Source organism: Coregonus clupeaformis, chromosome 14, assembly GCF_020615455.1.
Source record: "Coregonus clupeaformis isolate EN_2021a chromosome 14, ASM2061545v1, whole genome shotgun sequence".
Lineage (NCBI taxonomy): Eukaryota > Metazoa > Chordata > Actinopteri > Salmoniformes > Salmonidae > Coregonus > Coregonus clupeaformis.
The window spans coordinates 13,134,219-13,154,719 of NC_059205.1; the positions used below are offsets into that span (position 1 = coordinate 13,134,219).

At 46.5% G+C, this 20,501-nt stretch overlaps 1 protein-coding gene across 1 annotated transcript in view; it reads right to left on the bottom strand.

Annotated features, from left to right (window-relative positions):
* Positions 1-564: 564 nt before the first annotated feature.
* Positions 565-20,501, bottom strand: part of LOC121580799 (roquin-1) — a 44,774-nt gene continuing 24,837 nt past the window's right edge. Inside the window, 10 exon segments of the mRNA XM_041895838.2 lie at positions 565-5,396; positions 6,303-6,403; positions 7,768-7,950; positions 8,132-8,228; positions 8,328-8,421; positions 8,651-8,870; positions 9,320-9,475; positions 17,683-17,841; positions 18,278-18,518; positions 18,520-18,670. Coding sequence (XP_041751772.2) covers positions 5,237-5,396; positions 6,303-6,403; positions 7,768-7,950; positions 8,132-8,228; positions 8,328-8,421; positions 8,651-8,870; positions 9,320-9,475; positions 17,683-17,841; positions 18,278-18,518; positions 18,520-18,670 — 1,562 coding nt within the window. The 3' untranslated portion in view covers positions 565-5,236.

Sequence of the window (20,501 nt, forward strand, 5' to 3'; positions counted from 1 at the left end):
TATTTGTTACTTTTATTTCTTATTATTTTATATTATATTTGTGAGATTTTTTTGGTATTCTTTCTTAAAACTGCATTGTTGGTTAAGGGCTTGTAAGTAAGCATTTAACTGGTCCCAGTTAAAATACAGTACCTTGATATTTAAACAATTTCTTAATCTCTGATCTGCTATCTTTATAATCAACTCGATTTTTGCCAAATACGACATTTTGTCATTCGTTGTAGGTTATCCAGCAAGTTTAGCAACTTTGGTCATTTTACTTTTTTGTTTGGCTGCCTTTACAAAGTTTGTATGAATGACAACGCTATAGCCTTCACCGTGTGTCCTGAGTGCGCTGTGTCGAAATAGCCTATGCCTGCTGCTGAAATGATTAACGTTGTGTTTGGCAATTCACAACAATGTCACTGGCGATCAAAGTTACTGTATCATGACTAAATATAAGTTGGGTAAAGATGCAGGGCTGACTGGCATTACCAAAAATAGAGAATGTGGGGTTATGCGCTCTAATACTTGCCCTGAAAGATGTTCACTCATTTCGCCATGCAAAGTAAAACAAGATGCAAATAGCATTGTTAGCAATATCATTTAATCCTTCCCCCTCAGCATAGAATCACTGTTGTACATACGTTTTTTTTTTTTTTCTCAATTTCACATGTTCATTTCTCTCTTCAAACTTCCAGTTTGACCTATCTCTCATATCCAAAAAAAGAAAAGCAGATTGTATTATACAAAAATGCAAACCAATTTTCACACAGTGAATTCTCTTACAAAGTCATAAAATGGCGTAATAATGGCTACATCCACATTGGAGGAAGATAATTCTAAACATTCCTTCATGGAGTATAACATACATATAAAAACGTTTTTTTCTTGCTGAAATCAAACCTGTACCTTAAATTAAGAGATATATTACAAGGAAGTAATCATATAAAAGCGCCATTGCGTTTCTCGCCAAATGTTAGGAATTAAAATGTGAGCCCAAAACAGCAGTCACACTTCTGTGATTCCGGGGATAGTTGGCTGTGTGAATGCGGGGTAGGGCAGCAGTTTCACTAAGAAACAAATGAAAGCAGGCGACTGACATGAACATCATTGCTATTCCCAGAAACCACATCTTTGTTACTTTTCCTCAGCTATGGACTTTAAAGGGACAGTTCACTCCAAAATCAGTTTGTTGCATTTTAGACCTCAAGTGGTTTAATGTTGATTTGAGTCTACATCCCACCCCATCTAGTGTTTATCCAGCTATAGCCTAAACCCAAAATGAGTAGAAATGATAGGCACTGAATTATACTGTGTCCATCTTTGCCATTGAGGTTTACAGCTGGACCTACACAACAGATGGCATGGGATGTGGCCTCATGTTTGCCTAAACATCTAACTGTTACCATGGTTACTCAATGGATTTTCAGCCTGACCAAGTCTCCCTAAAAAAAAGACACAATAGTCCATAAGCCAGAATGTTGAAGAAAATTATATTTACACTTACTTTCCTGGTTGTACATGCTGTTGGTCCTTTTGGCGGTAGGTGGTGGAGATACGGTATCCACAGGAAAGTGTTGTTTACCCGACTTTTTGCAGCGCTGGTAGGTTCTGTCTTGTATTTTCAATCTCTTGACGCTTTGCATGTGATGCACAATATGTAAACAATAGCCTAATGTAACCGAATGTAGTCGACCAAACATGCAATCAGCTGGAAGTGTTTGCTGTTTGGTCCATGTCTGTTCGGTTAGGCTCGGCCATATTGTGCAAGTGTTTGTAACATGCGAATTGCATCAGTATTGGAAAATAAAACCAGAAATTCAAACCGATATACAGACCAGCGTACTGAAGGTCGGGTTGATAAAAAAATATCCACAGGGAAGTGTAATCAGATTATGTCCAACATAGGGACAAAATCAGCAGACAACAGGTAAAGTAAGTTGAATTGGAGTTTGTTCAACATTCTGACTTGTAATGGGACTGTTTGGGCATGCAGAGCCTTCATGTGAGAGACGAGTGTTTAAGCATTTCACTCTTGGATTCTAAAAGAGGCTAGCCTCATGTCAACATTAGACCACTGCTGAGATCTGAAAACATTGGACAAATTTGGAGTGAACTCGCTCTTTAAGGGTCATGGCTGGAGGGACCTTGAGAGTATTTCCCAAAGCAGAATTAACAAGTGTGGGCAAGTTAATTTTCATGACTATTCTGAAACAATGACAACCTGTGTGTGGATGATAGAGATGCTGCGTTTGATCATTTCCATGGACAACATGATGCTTCGCCATGTGAGGCGATACGTAGATCACCGTAAGACTTGGAAGTCAGTGATTTTTCACTCAACAACAACAGGAACAAAAACAACTACAAACCCAACTAGTCAATTACATTTTGCCAGCAGAAACAAGTTTTGTTCTAAATATGACAAAAGGTGACTGACAGTTGAAGAGAAAACGAGCATGCCAATTCAAATCGCTTTTAATTTGGTTAGTGTGCTTCCAAATTATCTTACTGTTGGCCAAGGAGTATTCCTTGAGAATATGAAGCAAGCCTTTGACTAAATTAAAGGCTTACCAGTCTTACCTCTTTAAAAAAAAAAACATCAAATGTCTAATATTTCCACACCGTCACCCAGCACAGCACACTTCACTTTGAAAAAAGCCAGTGTACCTTTTCTACAATACAACCTAGTACACTCACACAAAAACGTTTCTCTCTTTAAATTCTCATCATTAAATGAGTCTTCTTTCGGAAGCATATTTCAATATAGAACTTATTTGTTTGAACACAAAAATATTAAGTGAATACACATCAATGCGCACAGAAGTCCTTCAACTGGGAAAGGATAAAGTCTGTGTTGGCAACCAGTGGACAGGGAAAAATATAACATTTTGCTGATTCTAAGTAGAGATCATTTAATATAAATGCTGAGTGAGTAGAATAAGAGGTGGCACGTTAATAGTGCTTAGTATATTAATGTATGTATACATACTCATATGTATAAGTGAGTTGTGTACCTAAATAATAAAATGTATTAAAGAGCAGCCTGAGAGGCTTGAAGTGTGGTTGGAAAAAACTATAAACCCTAACCCTTGCCCCCAACTTTAACTTCCATTGACCCCCACCCACCTTAAACCCAGACAAAAAAGCAGAACTTTTTTTTTGCCAAACCCAAATTATGAACCCAATCGTCACCTCTATCCTTATCATTAACCGTTTGAGCACTAGGACCCACCTTTTTGCATTTCAGCGCAGCCCTTTTCAATGGCCAATCATGAGGATTGTTTACAAAAAGGCAGAGCACTCCTTAACGAGCACCAACAATTTCCATGACAGGGAAAGCAACAATAATGTAAAGATAATGATGATAATAATAATAATACTATAAAACTATGTTGTGAAAAATATCATGAAAGGTTACACTAAAAGTATTCAAATCGAAGGTTGGGAAGACTTTGGGCAGAGGCTTTTTGAGGGGAAAGACTTTCTGGCTGCTTGCTTTAAACCTTGCAAGGTTGTGGCCCAAGATTCTGGGCTTGAATCCACTAATACACTGAATATGTGTCTCGATCCTGACTTGTTCTAAAATGAACTAATAGTATGTGGTTAAAAACAAAAGGAGTAGAAGGAATTTTTAAAAGTAACCTTGTAAGATGACTCAATTATTTTTAAAGAGACACTTCTCTACTCTTTCATTGTTGATTTTGACTCACAAACCATTGAAATGACTGTTTGGCAGACTACAGACACCTTTTACATGTATTAAGACCAAGAGGGGGGGGGGGGGAAATAGCATATTAATCAATCTCACTTCCCCTCCAATAACGGACCAGTGTTCAGGTAGTCCACAGCCCCTTAATCACGATTTACGCGAGCGAGAGAAAGAAAACAAAGGAACACAACTTCATAGAAGTTAAGGAGAACCAATGACAAGATAATCCCAACGGGGTGGGCTTTTGATGACCAGATGAGGAGTTCTGAGCAAGACAAAATCAACTGTCACCCCATATGATTCCATTCACACTGGGAGGGGATTCAATCCATCTTGCACCAAGGAAAATGTTGTTCCTACAATGTGAAAACGCATGTTTTCTAGAACTCTGTTAACTTAACACATTAATTACACTCCCTGGAGAGTGCATATCTGCACTGCAAGTTTGATTGAATTCCAGCCCATCAGAGTACAAACGAGACATTACCGTGGCCAGCAGCAAGTCACAACACATCCCACGAGAAGCACATAGGTTCCCTTACAGAAAACATGAGGAAAGCTCATTATCAAAAAGATTCACTTTGCAATCTTTAAAACAGAATGCTTTGGTTAATAATATACTGCTTTTCAAGTATGAAACAGACATATGATGTATTCATAAAATGCACTAATAAAATCATACTTCTCATGGCAGCATGTGGTCTCATGTGGCTTGAAGCGGCCTGGTCTCGTTTGGTTCTGAAGGTTGGCGGAACGTTTTCACTCCCCCTTTCCCTGGCCTCCCTCACCTGGTCAACCACGTTTTACGATTCTGGGAGTGGTGTATTCCTGAACACTAGCAGTTACTACACTCATATTACTGAACCCGGACAGAACAGTTACTACACTGACTAAATGTTGATTATAATGCCTTCGTAAGCTGTCAAAGGTATCGGAAACTGTCATAACAGGTTATAATGGATTATAACAGACACTTATGTGATGCGTACGACCGCTGAAATAACTATGTCGTAAACACCAAGACTTATGACACTGTTATGTAGTACATATGAGCATAACTTGATTTAGGATTCGATTCTAAGTTGGTTAAGAAATTGAAAGTTTACATTTGACAGCCTTTAAACAGTCTTTGGGGTGTAAAGGTCCCTGCAAGCTGTTTACCCTTAGTATGCCTCGTAATGGGCACAAAGATACTCTACCGATCGATCCACAATGGGTCTTGGTATGTGATGTCTATGTAGTGGAGATAGCCTTCTTTTAACAAATCATCATCATCATCATCATCATCACCATTATTGTCATCATCAACTGCTTATTGTTTTTACATTACTTTGAGAGGCTTGTTTTATAGTCCCAGTAAGAAAACAGAAAACGAAACAAAGAAATAAATGATATCAAATGCCCTGGTTTCCAGGCGATGAAAGTAAAAAAAGAAAGCTCATTCACAGAACAAAAAGAAAGAAAAACTCCTATCACAGCAGATACTGCTCATCTTCTGTCTGTATGCTTTACACCACAGTGTCTGAGTAAGTGGCGTGTGGTCTAGGAGCAGGAATGGACCACACCGTTCTTCTGCAGCTCTGAGTCCCCGGGCCCCGGCTCAGAACACAGGCTGAGCGAAGACGCCTTATTGGTCAGTGACAACATGGCTCCGCCCACACCGCCGTCCTGACCTAGACCGCTGGAGCCATTAGACACCTCACTACACACACCGCGGGAGAGCGAGAAAGGGGAGAGAGCGGGAGAGCGAGAAAGGAGAGAGAGCGGGAGAGGGGAGAGCGAGAAAGGGGAGAGAGCGGGAGAGCGAGAAAGGGGAGAGAGCGGGAGAGCGAGAAAGGGGAGAGAGCGAGAAAGAGGAGAGAGCGGGAGAGCGAGAAAGGGGAGAGAGCGGGAGAGCGAGAAAGGGGAGAGAGCGAGAAAAGGGAGAGAGCGAGAAAGGGGAGAGAGCGGGAGAGCGAGAAAGGGGAGAGAGCGGGAGAGCGAGAAAGGAGAGCGAGAAAGGGGAGAGAGCGGGAGAGCGAGAAAGGGGAGAGAGCGGGAGAGCGAGAAAGCGGGAGAGCGAGAAAGGGGAGAGAGCGGGAGAGCGAGAAAGGGGAGAGAGCGAGAAAGGGGAGAGAGCGGGAGAGCGAGAAAGGGGAGAGAGCGAGAAAGGGGAGAGAGCGGGAGAGCGAGAAAGGGGAGAGAGCGAGAAAGGGGAGAGAGCGGGAGAGCGAGAAAGGGGAGAGAGCGGGAGAGAGCGGGAGAGAGCGAGAAAGGGGAGAGAGCGAGAAAGGGGAGAGAGCGGGAGAGCAAGAAAGGGGAGAGAGCGGGAGAGCGAGAAAGGGGAGAGAGCGGGAGAGCGAGAAAGGCGGGAGAGCGAGAAAGGGGAGAGAGCGAGAAAGGGGAGAGAGCGAGAAAGGGGAGAGAGCGAGAAAGGGGAGAGAGCGGGAGAGCGAGAAAGAGAAAGCATGAAAGGGAGGAACAGACAGAGAGAGAGAGACAGAGTGACAGACAGAGAGCGTGACAGACAGAGGGAGCGTGACAGACAGAGTTACGATCATAAGATCATTCGATGTACAAAGACTGATGACGTGCTGTCCTGCTGAGGTGTGTGTGTGTGTCCACTCACCCGAGGGCCAGGGCAATCTCCTCTAGCTGGGCCTTGTGGTCCTGCTGGCCATTCTCTGCAGCCTTCATCTTGTACTGGACCTCATGAGCCACCTGGCTGTCCTGTAGAGACCACATCAATACACTGTCAGCTCACAGTGGCGCGTCTGTCTATGTGTCTCTCTGTGCCTGCCCGTCTGTCTATACCCGTCTGTGACTGTCCGTCTGTGCATATTCGTCCGTCTGTCTGTGCCATCCCTTGTGTCTGTGCCTGTCCGCCTGTCCGCCTGCCCGTCAGTCCTCCGCCCGCACGCCCGTCCGTGTCAGTCCGCCCATGTCCGCCCGCCCGTCCGTCCGCCCGCCCGTCCGTGTCTGTCTGTCCGTCCGCCCGCCCATACGGGCGGGGGGGGCGGACAGACGGACATGAACTGTTGGACGGACGGACACGGGCGGGCGGACAGACATGAACGGGCGGGCGGACAGGCGGGCGGACACGGACAGGCGGGCGGGCGGACAGACTGACATCAACGGGCGGGCGGACGGACACGGGCGGCCAGACACGGACAGGCGGCCCTGCCTGTCCGTCTGTCTGTCTGTCCGCGTCCGTCCGCTTGCCTGTCCGCGTCCGTCCGCCTGCCTGTCAGCCTGCCTGTCCGTGTCCGTCTGCCTGTCCGTGTCCGCCCGCCTGCCTGTCCGTCCGCCTGCCTGTCCGTGTCCGCCCGCCTGCCTGTCCGTCCGCCTGCCTGTCCGTGTCCGTCCACCTGCCTGTCCGTGTCCGTCCACCTGCCTGTCCGTGTCCGTCCGCCTGCCTGTCCGTGTCCGTCCACCTGCCTGTCCGTGTCCGTCCGCCTGCCCGTCCGTCCGCCTGTCCGTGTCCGTCCGCCTGCCTGTCCGTCTCCGTCCGCCTGCCTGTCCGTGTCTGTCCGCCCGCCTGCCTGTCCGTGTCTGTCCGCCCGCCCGCCTGCCTGTCCGTGTCTGTCCCTGCCTGTCCGCCTGCCTGTCCGCCTGCCTGTCCGTGTCTGTCCGCCTGCCTGTCCGTGTCTGTCTGTCCGCCTGCCTGTCTGTCCGCCTGCCTGCCTGTCCGTGTCTGTCCGCCTAGCTGTCCGTGTCTGTCCGCCTGCCTGTCCGTGTCTAACATGAACACAAACCACACTATAGGGAAAAACACCACACAACAAGTTGCACATAACACTAGCAATACCTCAATAGGGCAGTGGTTCTCAGTACTGGTCCCGGGAACCCAAAGGTGTGCACATTTTTGTTTTTGTCCTAGCACTACACACCAGATTCAAATCATCAAAGCCAGATGATGAGTTGATGATTTGAATTAGGTGTGTAGTGCTAGGGCAAAAACAAAAATGTGCACCCCTTTCGGTCCCCAGGACCAGGATTGACAACCACTGCTATAGGGCGTTGTGAGCAGAGCAGAAGAATTCCCATTGTAAAAGGCAGACAAACTACTATTCTCCCCTCCATCTCTCCCTCACCATGGCCATCTGGCGGGTCCTCTTGCCGATCTCCCTCTCCACCTGATGCAGCTCCATGCTGAGCTGTTCGCTGGACACCAAGGCAGCGCTGCTGGAACCCCCCGCTGGACCGGGCCACTTCCCCTGCTGGCCCTGGTTCTGACCTGGCTGGGAGGGCTGGGCCACCAGGGCACTGACCTCCCTCTGAGGAGGACGGGGAGGAGGGTGTTCAGGGTTAATAAGGTCAATCTTTCCCTACTAATAACCTCTTCTCTACCATTACTTACAAGCTTGGTTTCCCCCACACCCAAAAAGTTTTTGCCTTAATTGATTTCAACGCAAAAGGTTGTGTTTGTCCGATCGCTGTGTGTGTGTGGATACCCACCTCCATGCCGTGGATCTGGGTCTGTTGGGTGATCTGCTGGTTGACCTGTTGGAGCTCAATCTTCAGATGCTCTCTGTCCTGAGCTGGCATAGACAGCCTGAGAGAGGGGAAACGAGAACCAAGCCATCAGAATTACTGATACATAACGCATTAATAGATGGATGGATGGAGTGATGAGAGGAGTGTTTGATCGTACCTTTCACTGAAGTGTCCCTGAGAGGAGGAGCCAGTCTGGTGGGAGGGGTAGGAGGCGCCGCCCCAGCCTCCGTGGTTCCCATAGGAGTACTCCGCTGTGGGCGGGACAACCACGCGTTAACCACCAATTGTATGTCTTAGAAACACGGTTCGACTCAGTCATATTCATGAAGCAACAAACGGAAGAAAACAGACAAACCGGGAGGGACAACATGGATATGTCTATAATGCTCATTTTCAAAAAACGTTTTAAGTATTCCGTTGTGAGCCCTAATGAGCTCAACCCAGATGACAGAGATTGAGTAAGTTGATTGGTCTCCCTACCGGCCATGGGCTTGGGTCCCTGGGTAGAGGCAGAGGCCATGGCCTGCACGGGGCCTGTTGTCTGGTAGCCTGTCTTGGAGGTGCGTGAGATGGCCCCGAAGCGCGACACGGTGGGCTGGGGGCCGAAGGGGATGATGGGGTCGTCGTCTTTCACCTCTGCCCCCCGCCTGGCCTGGGCCTCCATGGAAGGCTCCCCCCGCAGACCTTTACAATCCACATTCTAGAGGGGGAGAGAGGGACAATTTAGAATTGTCATTTAGCAGGCCTCTAATTTAGTCAGTAAGAGTAGCAGGTCCTCAATTTATCAGGCCCTCAATTTATCAGGCCCTCAATTTAACAGTCATTCTACAGAAAAATAAAGGTGTGGATGGGTGGGTGAGATGGTGGGGGGTCATTTATCAAATGTAGTCATTTAGCAGACACTAATTCAGAGTGAAATACAATAATTACAAAAAGGAGAAGGGGAGAAAGAGGCAGTTGGAGAGAAAAGTGAAGATAAAAGCAATTAACAATTTAGCCAAAAAAGGGACGGTAGAAGGGACAAATGAAAGCTAAAATCCTCCTAATGAAGCATATTTTCAACATTGTTCCTGTGACAACTGAACCAGTAATACTTTCAGAAACAGTGTCTTACTAAGACGCACCGCCACTATTCCAGCTGTCACTCACCATCATCTCCATGGCGCCGGGCGCCATGATTTCTTTGGGCTTGGCGTCCTTGGTGACAATGTAGGAGCCGATGGTGTCACAGGACCAGGGAGAATACTGGCCCCCGTAGTCCGGCTCCCTGCACTTCCCAAAGGCTTTGGAGCTCTCCTCCCCATACTATGGAGGCAGACACAGGTGTGTGTTAGCAAGCTACTTGTGCTAACAGTACTGCATAGCAATGCTAACTTGGAAACATAATTTGAACATGCTAAAACACAGGCATTTTAGAAAAGTGTCATACAGGGCAGAATAATATAAAATGTACATTTTTGTGTGAAACAGGGTCATCGCTAGATAAATGAGTGTCATAGCTAAAACAGCATCAAAAGCCCTGTTTTGTAAATGTTATAAAAGGATTATAGTTTCACTTCCCAATTAAATAATGTCATGACATTAATCCTCCCAGTTGGGAGCTTTGAAGGCCTACACATGTGAGCAGTAACAGTTTGTTTCTGGACTGTACCACGCAGAGCTCTGACTCTAATGCAGGGGTTCTCAAACTTTTTGGGGCCTTTTGTGATAGCAAATTTATCAGGGACCTCTCATAATCAGAACACAACTCGAGTGCAATAAAAATAGTCTACAATACGTTTTACTATGACGTCTGCAGTGCATGGCTGGACGAACCAAGTCTTGGGCCTGGGGATTGAACATTTAAAAAGGCCCGCCTCTTGGCATCAGAGAGAAAATGTTGCAGTTTTCAAGATAATTTCCAGCAATTCTACAAAATGTTGGGGGGCAGAGATTTTTTGTTGTTGCAGCTTTAAAACTAATATCCTGCAATTCTACACATTTTGCCATGAGTCAGAGAGAAAACTTTGCCGTTTTAAAGCTTAAATTACAGTGCATTTATGTAAAATAGTTTTGGGGAATAGTTTTCAGTGGAAAAGTGATAATTGGTGGAGTACTGTGGATACCAATATCCCTGTGAGCCTCCCATGCCCATGTTGCCAAGGGTTAAGAACATAAATTGCAGATTAATAATATTACATTGTATTGTATTACACACTTTAAAAACGTATTCCACAGATTCCTTTGCCAAAAGTCATTTAATATGTTGTAAGTGATATAAAATAAATAAATACAATAATTAAATAAAAAAATGGTTAAAAATAATTAATTTGTGGAATTTCTTTCCTTCTTAATGCGTTGGAACCAATCAGTTGTGTTGTGACAAGGTAGGGGTGGTACACAGAAGATAGTCCTATTTGGTAAAAGACCAAGTCCATATTATGGCAAGAACAGCTCAAATAAGCAAAGAGAAACAACAGTCCATCATTACTTTAAGACATGAAGGTCAGTCAATCCGGAAAATGTCAAGAACTTTTAAAGTTTCTTCAAGCGCAGTCGCAAAAACCATCAAGCGCTATTGATGAAACTGGCTCTCATAAGGACACCCACAGGAAAGGAAGACCTAGAGTTACCTCTGCTGCAGAGGATAAGTTCATTAGAGTTACCAGCCTCAGAAATAAGCCCAAATAAATGTTTTACATAGTTCAAGTAACAGAAACACAAGCAATGGACATTAGACCGGTGGAAATCTGTCCAAATTTGCGATTTTTGGTTCCAACTGCCGTGTCTTTGTGAGACGCAGAGTAGGTGAACGGATGATCTCCGCATGCGTGATTCCCACCATGAAGCAGGTGGTGTGATGGTGCTTTGCTGGTGACACTGTCAGTGATTTATTTAGAATTCAAGGCACACTTAACCAGCATGGCTACCACAGCATTCTGCAGCGATATGCCATTCCATCTGGTTTGCGCTTAGTGGGACTATCATTTATTTTTCAACAAGACAATGACCCAAAACACACCTCCAGGCTGTGTAAAGGCTATTTAACCAAGAAGGAGAGTGATGGAGTGCTGAATCAGATGACCTGGTCTCCACAATCCCCCAACCTCAACCCAATTGAGATGGTTTGGGATGAGTTGGACCGCAGAGTGAAGGAAAGCAGCTAACAAGTGCTCAGCATATGTGGGAACTCCTTCAAGACTGTTGGAAAAGCATTCCTCATGAAGCTGGTTGAGAGAATGCCAAGAGTGTGCAAAGCTGTCATCAAGGCAAAGGGTGGCTACTTTGAAGAATCTCAAAAATAAAATATATTTTGATTTGTTTAACACTTTTTTGGTTACTACATGATTCCATGTGTGTTATTTCATAGTTTTGATTATGCTACAATGTAGAAAATATTCGTAGGTGTCCAAACTTTTGACTGGTACTGTATGCATGTATGTATGTATGTATGTATGTATGTATGTATGTATGTATGTATGTATGTATGTATGTATGTATGTATGTATGTATGTATGTATGTATATATATATATATATATATATATATTGTGTGATGTCACGAGAGGCTGTGTCCTGGAGGGACGTTACATCCCCCTGAGGTGGCTGCAAACCCAGACAGCTATGGCTCCATCTGCTGGTATGGTCGGGAACTCCACCCCTCTATGGCCAATCTTCCCACGCAGCTGAAACAAATGAGGAGCTGATGAGCTGAAGGTTTGGGAAGGGAAGAGACACAGTCTCCAACCGGGGCTCTCTGGAGGACAAGAGTGCTGCACGTCCACTTCCATGAGGAATATAAGGATTTGGAGATACTTACCTTTGGGAAATACTCACCTTTGGATATATGCACCTGTGGAAATACGTGAGAGACATTTGGAAGGACTTTTTGCTGGGTTGGCCACTAGCTGCAACGTGGACTACAGTAAGGCTGGGGAAAAGTTATCTGAGCGAGTGAGAATTATGATTTTGGATGTGGAAGAGACATCCCTGAACTGTTAACCCTTAAAGAGCCACAAGAGAACAGAATTTTGTTATATTTTCGTTAATTTCCCAAGACCTATAATAAAATCCTTGTTTTGTTTGAACCTTGTCTCCTTGCACTACTTGAGCAATCCCGCTGAAAGCTGTGTAGCCTCTCGTGACGTCACAGATGGTGGAGAATACGGGCACGCTCAAGCGTTAATAGTGCATGTCAGAGGAGGATACCGAAGGTTTGATCACCCAGTTTTCCAAGTTGGCCGTAGGCTCCCCGCCGACTGAAATGGAGGACATATTGAAAGCCCTTGTTGCTGGCCAGCAAGCCCAGATGCAAGCAAACGTGGCTCTCTTGGAGGAGCAAAAGAAAGCCAACCTTCTGAAGGCAGAGGAGTTGCAGTTGCAGAGACAGAGGGTGGTCCAAAATACCCGCCCAATAAAGGCAAGTGACTTTATATCTAAGATGGGAGCTACCGATGACATTGAGGCATACCTGCATGCATTTGAGGCCACGGCCACTAGGGAAGCCTGGCCCAAGCAACAGTGGGTTGGTCTGTTAGCCCCCTTTCTAACCGGGGAATCGCTGAATGCTGTCCGGGACCTGGGCCCTGACCAGGTTACTGACTATGATGCCCTGAAGTCTGAGATCCTCAGCAGATATGGACTCACAAAGTTTGGTATGGCCCAGCGCTTTCACAGTTGGACCTTCCAACCAGACCAACCTCCTCGGGCGCAGATGCATGAACTTGTCCGAATCGCAAGGAAATGGCTGGATCCGCAGAGGAATACAGCAGCGGCGGTGGTGGAGGCCGTTGTGGTGGATCGTTACCTCACGCGCCCTGCCTTATGAGGCAAAACGGGTCATCAGTCAACAGGCCTTGACCACGGCTGATCTGACCGTGGAAGCTGTGGAAAAGTACCAGGCCACAGCGGAGATGCTGAATGCTTCCCGAAAAGACCCCAGGAGTGCGGCCCCACCACAAATGGGAAGAACCCGTCCAAAGGACCCCAAGGTCTCGAACCCAGCCACGTCAGGACTTATCCCGGCTCCAGGGGGAGCCAGAAACCAGGCGGGTCCAAGAAGAGTACACCAGGAGGGGGAAACTCGACAGTGTTACCGGTGTGGGGAGATGGGACATATCTCCTGGCAGTGTGGGAAACCAGCCGATGAACCTATGCCCACTGCGGAGTCCTCCAGCTCAGCACCCACACACCGTTTGCCTCGCTCTTGGGAGTCGTAGATGGCGGCCCAGATCGACCCCCACCTGCCCGGTAACTGTGAATCACCATGATATGGAGGCCTTACTGGATTCTGTAGCCGGGCCACCCTGGTGCGTAAGGATTTGGTGGGCCCAACGTGTCTGACCCCCGGGAAAGTCCTCCCAGTTTCCTGTGTCCATGGGGACACCAGAGAATACCCCATTACTGAACTTACAATGACCAGCACACGGGGAACCATACACACGACGGCGGGGGTGGTTGATTCCCTCCCCGTCCCTGTCCTAATTGGACGAGACTGCCCAGCCTTTTACCCACTCTGGAGAGAGTCTCAGGAGAGGATAACCCGAGTACCTCGGAAACGGAGAGGCAAGACTCATCCTGGGAAGGCTCCGGTGCAATCCTCCGAGTTACTCACTCCCGCCCGGGCTCTGATAGGGATGGCAGGTGCCCAGACCGACACAGAGACGGAGCTACAGAATCTGGACAAAGAACTGTCTGGTCTGAAGGGGACCGCTGAGAGGTATCGTTTGTTAAAGCAACAGTTAGACATGAAGACAGAAGAGTTAGATATCCTCCAGGCTAAACTCCAACAGAGCTCCTTCCATAAGCAACAGGAGGAGCTGGAGAGGCTGCGCAGGACCATCGAGGAGTGTGAGGAGACCCTGCGCAGTAGTAAGGAGGTCCAGAAGAAGGCAGAGGAGAAGTACAAGGTGTTGGAGAACAAGATGAAGAATGCGGAGGCAGAGAGAGAGAAGGAACTGAAAGCTGCTCAACAGAAGCTAAACTCTGCTAAAACCAAGGCTGATGCGTTCAGTAAGAAACTCAAGGAGAGACAACAGGAGGCTGAGTCCCTGGTCCTAGAGTTGGAGGAGTTGAAGAGAGAGCAGTCTGGCAAGCACCACGGCAATGCGGACGCCCTCTCCCGGCGTGATGCCTTCTTCGCTGCCGTTACCCCGACGAGGACGTCGGTCCCGAGGAGGGGGATGTGTGATGTCACGAGAGGCTGTGTCCTGGAGGGACGTTACATCCCCCTGAGGTGGCTGCAAACCCAGACAGCTATGGCTCCATCTGCTGGTATGGTCGGGAACTCCACCCCTCTATGGCCAATCTTCCCACGCAGCTGAAACAAATGAGGAGCTGATGAGCTGAAGGTTTGGGAAGGGAAGAGACACAGTCTCCAACCGGGGCTCTCTGGAGGACAAGAGTGCTGCACGTCCACTTCCATGAGGAATATAAGGATTTGGAGATACTTACCTTTGGGAAATACTCACCTTTGGATATATGCACCTGTGGAAATACGTGAGAGACATTTGGAAGGACTTTTTGCTGGGTTGGCCACTAGCTGCAACGTGGACTACAGTAAGGCTGGGGAAAAGTTATCTGAGCGAGTGAGAATTATGATTTTGGATGTGGAAGAGACATCCCTGAACTGTTAACCCTTAAAGAGCCACAAGAGAACAGAATTTTGTTATATTTTCGTTAATTTCCCAAGACCTATAATAAAATCCTTGTTTTGTTTGAACCTTGTCTCCTTGCACTACTTGAGCAATCCCGCTGAAAGCTGTGTAGCCTCTCGTGACGTCACAATATATATATATATATACACACACACAGTGGGGGAAAAAAGTATTCAGTCAGCCACCAATTGTGCAAGTTCTCCCACTTAAAAAGATGAGAGAGGCCTGTAATTTTCATCATAGGTACACGTCAACTATGATAGACAAAATGAGGAAAAAATTTCCAGTAAATTACATTGTAGGATTTTTAATGAATTTATTTGAAAATTATGGTGGAAAATAAGTATTTGGTCAATAACAAAAGTTTCTCAATACTTTGTTATATACCCTTTGTTGGCAATGACACAGGTCAAACGTTTTCTGTAAGTCTTCACAAGGTTTTCACACACTGTTGCTGGTATTTTGGCCCATTCCTCCATGCAGATCTCCTCTAGAGCAGTGATGTTTTGGGGCTGTTGCTGGGCAACACAGACTTTCAACTCCCTCCAAAGATTTTCTATGGGGTTGAGATCTGGAGACTGGCTAGGCCACTCCAGGACCTTGAAATGCTTCTTACGAAGCCACTCCTTCGTTGCCCGGGCGGTGTGTTTGGGATCATTGTCATGCTGAAAGACCCAGCCACGTTTCATCTTCAATGCCCTTGCTGATGGAAGGAGGTTTTCACTCAAAATCTCACGATACATGGCCCCATTCATTCTTTCCTTTACACGGATCAGTCGTCCTGGTCCCTTTGCAGAAAAACAGCCCCAAAGCATGATGTTTCCACCCCCATGCTTCACAGTAGGTATGGTGTTCTTTGGATGCAACTCAGCATTCTTTGTCCTCCAAACACGACGAGTTGAGTTTTTACCAAAAAGTTCTATTTTGGTTTCATCTGACCATATGACATTCTCCCAATCCTCTTCTGGATCATCCAAATGCACTCTAGCAAACTTCAGACGTGCCTGGACATGTATTGGCTTAAGCAGGGGGACACGTCTGGCACTGCAGGATTTGAGTCCCTGGCGGCGTAGTGTGTTACTGATGGTAGGCTTTGTTACTTTGGTCCCAGCTCTCTGCAGGTCATTCACTAGGTCCCCCCGTGTGGTTCTGGGATTTTTGCTCACCGTTCTTGTGATCATTTTGACCCCACGGGGTGAGTTCTTGCGTGGAGCCCCAGGTCGAGGGAGATTATCAGTGGTCTTGTATGTCTTCCATTTCCTAATAATTGCTCCCACAGTTGATTTCTTCAAACCAAGCTGCTTACCTATTGCAGATTCAGTCTTCCCAGCCTGGTGCAGGTCTACAATTTTGTTTCTGGTGTCCTTTGACAGCTCTTTGGTCTTGGCCATAGTGGAGTTTGGAGTGTGACTGTTTGAGGTTGTGGACAGGTGTCTTTTATACTGATAACAAGTTCAAACAGGTGCCATTAATACAGGTAACGAGTGGAGGACAGAGGAGCCCCTTAAAGAAGAAGTTACAGGTCTGTGAGAGCCAGATATCTTGCTTGTTTGTAGGTGACAAAATACTTATTTTCCACCATAATTTGCAAATAAATTCATAAAAAATCCTACAATGTGATTTTCTGGAAATGTTTTCCTCAATTTGTCTGTCATAGTTGACGTGTACCTATGATGAAAATTACAGGCCTCTCTCATCTTTTTAAGTGGGAGAACTTGCACAATTGGTGGCTGACTAAATAATTTTTTTCCCCACTGTATATATATATCTACACACCCCTGCAGTACCGCCGCGGACCTTTGGGTTACGTTATGTAACCCCGGTTCTCTGAAGGAGATGAGGGAGACATCTCACTATGGGACACGCCATCTTTTGTGGGTCATTGGTTGAAGCCTTATTCAAATCATGCCCAACAGGCCAATCAGAGCTTTGTGGGTGTACGCCCCGTGTGTCTATATAACAACCTGCACTGCTCTGGTTTCCTTATTCTTCGCCTCTTCACAAGTATATTTGGTTACTAGCCCGTTAAGCAGCTTTCAGAAAACTCTCAACTTAACTGTTCCTCTCGGTGTGGGTTACCACCCCACCTTGGAGCATTGGTTGGCTTATTTTGTATTTTCAGGAATTCTGCTAACTGCAGCCTCACTTTACAGAGTGAAGTTACCTCAGTTTGTTAGCAGGCTTTTTGTTGTCGGCTAGCTACAGTACTCCTGTTGCCTGGCCTACACACAATTGATGTTGTTAGCTAGCTAGCACCACTGCTTTAGCATCCCGCTAATAGCAGGTTCCCACACATTTTTGCTACTTTTACCCAGGGTCTCTAGCTCTCCGTCGGTTCCCACCGTTCGGAGTTAGCTAGCTGAACTTTAAAGTGTCTTGGCTAGTTAGTGGGCTAACGGCACCACTGGTGTTTTAGCTAGCAACCTCTGGGCTAAACCCCCATTCGGTTTGTTTGGCTAGCACAAGCAGTGATGTTTCTTCAGTGTGTTACCCACCATTGAAGCACCATACCTTTTACATTCTCCTGTAAAAGATAACCCAGCCGAGCGTTCTACCTCGAGTTACTTGGTTTACACACCATCCCAGGGCGGCAGGTAGCTTAGTGGGTAAGAGCGTTGTGCCAGTAACCGAAAGGTTGCTGGTTCTAATCCCCGAGCCGACTAGGTGAAAAATCTGTCGATGTGCCCTTGAGCAAGGCACTTAACCCTAATTGCTCCTGTAAGTCGCTCTGGATAAGAGCATCTGCTAAATGACTAAAATTGTAAATGCAAATCCCATAGTGAGATGTTGAACCTAGTCGACTGAAAGAGAACCCACTTTGAGAATCCCTGCTTTAATGTGTTGACCCTGAGAGACCTAAGTTGTGTGTGGGTCTCACCTCTGGGGGGTAGTCACTAGGGAAGGTGTGGGTGTGGGTGGGGGAGGCAGCGAACGGCGGGGGGGAGATGACCTTCCTCTCCTCCAGCTGGGCCATCAGCTCCTTGCGGCGGCGGTGCAGGTAGTCCAGGCTGGGCTGGGAGGAGCGTCCGTACTGCTCCTAGATAACACACCACGGGACACAGTTTATCAGACAACTACTCAGTATTTCCATAATGACACTAAACTATCTGCATCTTAATGATCATTAAAATGATGAAAGATATCAGACTTCTGGTCAACTAACGAGATAAATGTAAATCTCAAGGAAGCTGCAGCTCACAAGACAACAACTGCATAGTAGTCAGTCAGTGTATATGGTCACCAACCTCCGTCCTGGAGTGTTACAGGGTGTGCTAGCTTTTTTCTCAACCCAGTGCTAACACACCCTGATTCAACTGATCAACTGCTCATCATGACCTTAGACAGGTTGAATAAGGTTTTACTGTTGGCCTGAAACAAACGTCTATATACCTTGTAAGTTTCCTGGACCAGGGTTGCTGACCACGGATGTACACACAGAGAAACATGACAGACTGTGGAGAAACCAAACTCACCCTGACGTAGGACCTCATGGATTGGGGCTGGGCCCCAGTTGGGTAGTACCCCTCTGGGGGGTACCTCTCCCTGGCCGCCTGCTCCTGGTGGTAGGGGTGGTTAGGGGGCACATCCAGGGGCGCGGGGCTCATCCGGACCATGTCGTCCCTCTGCGAGGAGTATGGCTGGGGTGGAGGCGGGGGACCAGGGTAAGGGTCGTGGCGGCCCCGGGTGTCATAGTGGGGAGGGTAGGAGAAGGGGGGGGGCGGAGTGGGGAGCCGGGTAAGGGCGCTCGGGGGGGCCATAGCCGGGATAGGGGTCCTGGTAGGCTGGTCCAGCGGGCTCGCCGGGGGGAGGGGGGTTTCGGATGTAGCGCTGAGTGGAGTACTGGGGGGGCTGCTGGTAGGGATATCCTGGAGGACAGGGGGGGACACGTTGACATGTTGATTTACTTTACACGTTTTTGTTTCATATTGGTTCAAAACACATCATAGGTTCAAAACACATTTTCTATTGATAGAGCTGAAATTAGTTGCTATGAAAAAATATATTACAGCTGCGGAAAAAATTAAGAGACCACTGCAAAATGATCAGTTTCTCTGGTTTTACTATTTATAGATATGTGTTTGGGTAAAAATAACATTTTTGTTTTATTCTATAAAACTACTGACAACATTTCTCCCAAATTCCAAAGAAAAATATATTGTCATTTAAAGCATTTATTTGCAGAAAATGACAACTGGTCAAAATAACAAAAAAGATGCAGTGTTGTCAGACCTCGAATAATGCAAAGAAAATAAGCTCATGTTCATTTTTAAACACAATACTAATGTTTTAACTTAGGAAGAGTTCAGAAATCAATATTTGGTGGAATAACCCTGATTTTCAATCACAGCTTTCATGCGTCTTGGCATGCTCTCCACCAGTCTTTCACATTGATGTTGGGTGACTTTATGCCACTCCTGGCGCAAAAATTCAAGCAGCTTGGCTTTGTTTGATGGCTTGTGACCATCCATCTTCCTCTTGATCACATTCCAGAAGTTTTCAATGGGGTTCAGGTCTGGAGATTGGGCTGGCCATGACAGGGTCTTGATCAGGTGGTCCTCCATCCACACCTTGATTGACCTGGCTGTGTGGCATGGTGCATTGTCCTGCTGGAAAAACCAATCCTCAGAGTTGGGGAACAATCTCAGAGCAAAAGGAAGCACGTTTTCTTCCAGGACAACCTTGTACATGGCTTGATTCATGCGTCCTTCACAAAGACAAATCTGCCCGATTCCAGGCCTTGCTGAAGCACCCCCAGATCATCACCGATCCACCACCAAATTTCACAGTGGGCACGAGACACTGTGGCTTGTAGGCCTCTCCAGGTCTCCATCGAACCATTAGACGACCAGGTGTTGGGCAAAGCTGAAAATTGGACTCATCAGACAAGATGACCTTAACACAGTCCTCTACGGTCCAATCCTTATGGTATTTTGCAAACCTCAGCCTGGCTCTTCTTTGCTTCTCATTGATGAAGGGCTTTTTTCTAGCTTTGCACAACTTCAGCCCTGCCCCTAGGAGCCTGTTTCGAACTCGCCGTGCACTTCTCACCAGCTGCCGTTTGTCATTCTTTTTGAAGGTCACTTGTTGTCATCCTACGGTTGTTGAATGACATTCGAATGAGTTGGCGGTCATCCCGGTCAGTAGAGAATAGTTTTCGCCCTCTGCCGGTCTGTAGCTTTGTTGTCCCCAATGTCTGCTGCTTGAACTTGTTCTTATGAACCGCCGTCATTTAAATGTTAATGATGGAAGCAACCTGACGCTCACTGTATCCCCCTGCCAGTAAAGCCAGAATTGAACCCTTCTTTTCCTCACTCAAAACTTTCCTTTTCAACTCTTTTGGCATGGTCAATAGTTATTTTTGGATTAATATTACTTTTGAGGTACTATTATCACTGTTTTTGCCATCCAGCTGGTCCTATTGCAAGAGGATAGTGATGACCACAGCAGTGGTTTTTATACTTTTCCTCGTTAAATTAGATTTGGTTCAGGTGATCACCTAATCAGTACCTAATTCAGTAGAATGAGGTGTGCCTGTGTTGGAATCCAACAGACACTGGAATGGAATGGCTGTCATACATGTAGAGATGCTGATTTAAGAAAAATTTGCAGTGGTCTCTTAATTTTTTCCAGAGCTGTATATATATTTTTGCTATCAAATAAAATACGATATAGCAACCAAACAAACATTTGAACAAC